This window comes from Elaeis guineensis, chromosome 6, assembly GCF_000442705.2.
Source record: "Elaeis guineensis isolate ETL-2024a chromosome 6, EG11, whole genome shotgun sequence".
In the NCBI taxonomy this organism is placed as follows: Eukaryota; Viridiplantae; Streptophyta; class Magnoliopsida; order Arecales; family Arecaceae; genus Elaeis; species Elaeis guineensis.
The window spans coordinates 22138522-22142822 of NC_025998.2; the positions used below are offsets into that span (position 1 = coordinate 22138522).

The 4301-nt window shown below is 39.4% G+C and overlaps 1 protein-coding gene across 1 annotated transcript; it reads left to right on the forward strand.

The window, feature by feature from the left end:
- The first annotated feature begins 3054 nt into the window (after nucleotides 1-3054).
- LOC105032749 (uncharacterized) lies at nucleotides 3055-3528 on the forward strand. The gene has a single exon (XM_010907291.2). It carries the CDS (start codon nucleotides 3142-3144, stop codon nucleotides 3346-3348), a length of 207 nt encoding a protein of 68 aa, XP_010905593.1. The 5' UTR covers nucleotides 3055-3141; the 3' UTR covers nucleotides 3349-3528.
- Nucleotides 3529-4301: the final 773 nt, after the last annotated feature.

Sequence of the window (4301 nt, forward strand, 5' to 3'; positions counted from 1 at the left end):
TGTTGCATCTACTGATATAACTTTTATTAGATGACTGCTGATTGTTTACTTGAAGAATTATTCTAATTTTTTGGACTAACTTAGCATTTACTGGTATTCTAATCCATGTATATTGAAAGCAATTATGTTGAAATGATCGAAAGAAAACAAGGTAACATGGACAATTAGCAAAAGTAGTTTTGAAGACTGGTTTCACGTTATACTCTATGGTGTGTCGGGTGGTGACCAATCACAATAAAGGTGGGGTATGGAAACAGAGCTTAACCAACCCTTCAGAAATAAGTCATGCCATCTTTAACCAGTTTCCGTTACCATTGTAAAGCTGAAAGCATGGTAGTCTATTAATTGTCTGTGGTCTGCAAGTGGATGCAGTTGTGTGGATTTACAAGTGATTTTGAGGTCAATATTCTCTAATGGTGTCTTTCAGAGATCCAAACGCTGGCAGCTTTTAATTTCATATTCACAGAATTGTATCGTCTTCTAATGGAGTGCCTTTCGGAAGCTTTACAGAATTTTTTGTAGATGCTTTTCATGGGCTGGTGGGCAAGCTACTAATAAAACCGGCACTTTAGCAAGCCTTGCTCTCCTCCGGACTGAAATTTAACTAATTTGGGACGTCCCAATCAATGGGGTCTGGGGAAAGGGAGCCTCTGATGACCTCCTTCAACCAACTGGATGGCAGCCATCAGCATCCCGTTCATTACTGCTTTTGAAGAAGGCTCCCATGACCAAGATTTCTTCTTACCAAATTAGAAGAATAACGTTTACTTAACATGGAAGAATCATTTGCTCCTGTACTTACTGTTTTGTATACTGTTCTAAACCAATGTCAGGGCCTGGTTCAAGAAATAGGTAGCAAGATTATCCGATAAAAGGATAACACTAGTCAGAACGCTGGTTCGTCATGGTTTATGGCTAGATTGGGAGTTTCCTTTTTATATATTATTTTTTATTTTTTTTATGACTGGAGGGGTTCTAGTTTCAGTTGCACCCTGTACCCTCTCTCCCAATTAGGGCCAAAGCCCAAGCTTCCAGGCAGATTGATGAGCCTAATGCTTCTGGATGTGGTATTGGGGCATAGTGTTAACAGGGCGAGGGAAGATGCCCCACATAATTAGATCTTCACCCCTGGCCGAAGAGGAAAGCGGTTGTACCATCTGAACCGACACTTGGGTGGTTGGGAGATTGGGATTCTATTTTGCTGTGTACTGTTGACAAGTTGGTTCATAAGATCTATCATGTACAGGACGAACGTAGGACTGCTGCCATGAGGAATTGAAATGTGGTGAGTCTGCATTCTGACCTGAGCGTCATGTTGTGAAGGTAAAGGGGATGCGCACTATTGCTGTCAAAACCTGCTCCAGGGGTTTGAAGGGTGCTGATGGATCTGCATGGTGGATGAAGAATCATTGATCTTCAAACGGAGAGAACATGGACAGTTGCGGAAGCACCTGGTACCTTGATCCTCATTTTATAGATGAGGAGATCTTGTCTCAGTTGGATTAGCTTTTGAGTACAGAGTCCACCAGAGAGGCAATTATTTGACCTTTTTTAAATCCACATCATCAAAGGAGTATGATGAAATAGATTTCTTTTATCTTTTGTTTGATACGAAGAATGGACGGAGAAAGAATGGATGGAGAAAGAAGGATAGATGAGAGAGAGGATAGATGGATCTTTCATCAATACTTTCGTACATTTGATAAAACATAAAAGGGTAGATAAAAATGATTTCCTCCTATGTTTGGTATAGAAGGAATGAAAGGGAGGATGGATGATATTTATATAATATTTTTACTAGATTATTTTTTGATAAAAATATTATTATTATTAATTTATAATATTTATTTAAATTAAAAAAATAAATCATATATAAACTTATAATCATTATAATCTATAATTATAAAAAAATTATACAAATATTTAATTTAATTTAATATTATTAATAAATTAGTTATATAAATAATTAATTAATTTAAAATTTAATTTAGATAATTAATTAATATTATACAAAGAGTTAATTAAAAATAGTAAATAAAAATAGAGAAATAGAAGATAATTTTAATAATTTAATTATAATTTTTAAAATTATGTACTAAAATTAAAATAATTAGTAATAATATTTAATAGTATACAGAAAAATATATATACGTGATATGAACGAAAAAGTGAAGAAATATCAAAATTAAAATAATTAGTAATAATATTTAATAGTATATAAAAAAAATATAAATAATATGAATGAAAAAGTAAAAAAATATTATAGTTTTATCAAAAAAATAATGAAAGGTAATTCTGTCAATGCAAACATTCATCCATCAATGCTTTATCTATCATGCCTTGCATCCTTTCAATTCAAAAAAAATGTAAATTAGTGGATCAGGATGGATGGATAATCTTTCCTTTTTCATCCATCTTCTGTAATTTTTTTAACTAAACGGTGAATGGAGGCTATCTATCTCTCCAATCTCTTCCATTCATTTTCTCATGATAAATCAGATCTGGACCAAATCACATACGGTGATTGTCATCTTAATTATTCGAAATGATGCCCTTAGAAAGCAAGCAAGATTGAGTAATTTCATCCGAGTTGAAGCCTTATGTGGTGAAAGGCAGACCAAAACCTGGTAGCCGATATGTCATGCTGAATGCATGGTTATTCACCTCATAGTTTTTGTGGTGAGCTGGTGGGAGTGGCTTGGTAACGGACGTTAGCGTGGTTTTGTTACGGCCACTTGTGGTCATATTCCAAGCCAACAACGACTCCTATTTATGTTATTCAATCAAGTAGATGGAAGGCCGTGATCTGGTATCCAGACCCAGCATCCCCGTATGGTGTCCGTTGCGGTCCTCCGTTGTCCAAATCCATCCTGAAGTGAATCAAATCGATTTAAATGGGCAGTATCTCCTGAACCTGACTCGAAAGCTGCACGTGCCCGACCTTGCCCGGTTCCGGCTGCCCCATCAAAACAATGTGCTGCTGCTTGGCCACGTGTCGGGCATCCGACGCCGCGATCCCCCTATCTCTTCGCTTCCCCGCCTATATCTTTTGATCGATAGACACAAGGGAGAGCGGCCGATCAGTTTATTAATTTATTTAAAAGAGGGAGAGAACCGGGGGGGAGAGAGCGAGCGAGAGAGATGGTGTTGTTCTGCTTTCTGGTGGACCAGCGGCGGACGGTGAGGAGCAGCAAGCCGGCGGCGGGGATCTGCTCGCGGTGCGGGGGATGCGCCAGCGTCGCCGACATGGTCACGGCCACCCGCTTCTGCTGCGTCCCCGTCTATCGCCGCACCTGGCGGGCCATCATCTGTACCTTCTGCGGCGCCGTCCTCAAGTCCTACCGATGAAATAGAGAGAGAGAGAGAGAGAGAGAGAGAGAGAGATTATGAGCAAACGCTTTGCACCTTGCCACTGCCAGGCACCAAGTATTTTGTTTTCTTACTCGCCTTTCCAGGGTGGCATGGGTGGGGCAGGATTGCTAGATATACGTACGTATGTAGGTCCATTAACAAAAGTCTTATTCATCATGTGGTTCTGTTGTGGTATCAACAACTTAATTTGTTTTCTAACTTTCTTTTTATTGATGGTATGGTACCTACAAATCACTAGGTTACAAATTTTTATTTTCCATAAGCATTATAAAACGAAGCGAACATGCAGCGAATTAGGTAGCCTCACATGTGGGGAACCATACAAGTGAAGTAATTTGGAATTCCATTTTGTTGGGATCTTCCTAGTCGCGGAATTGTTACATTTTGATGCTAGTGGCTATATGGCGTTAACCCAAAAAAAAAAGGTTTTTGATAACTTCTTTGTCTACCTGGAACGAGATGCTACACCAAACAAGGGCTGGCCCTTGATTTAAGCCTCTCAATGGGATCGAATCATCTAAACATGTAGGTCGTTAGGTTGGATCTATTCAATGCTGCAGTGCCATCTCACTGTCTGATCCATGGACTTTCCTGCATGTAGAATGATGTGCCCATCTAACCAACAATTGGATGGAATTTTAAGACTGCAGTCCTCCCTCCATAATGTCTTATGTATACCGTATGATTCGAAATTCTTCGGATGATGATCTTTTGAATGGCAACAAATATCTACCAGAGTAATTGTCATGGAGGGCCACCACGTAAAGAGAGGATGCCACGGGAGCCCAACGGGGAAGGCGACCGGCCATGCGGCAATCAAGAGGGGGATATCCCATCATCACCTGGGGGTTCGGGTCGTATCTTTCGCATGAAAGACTGATTGATTTTCTTTGGTGAGGTGAACTGTTGGATCGCACTGTTGCACGATT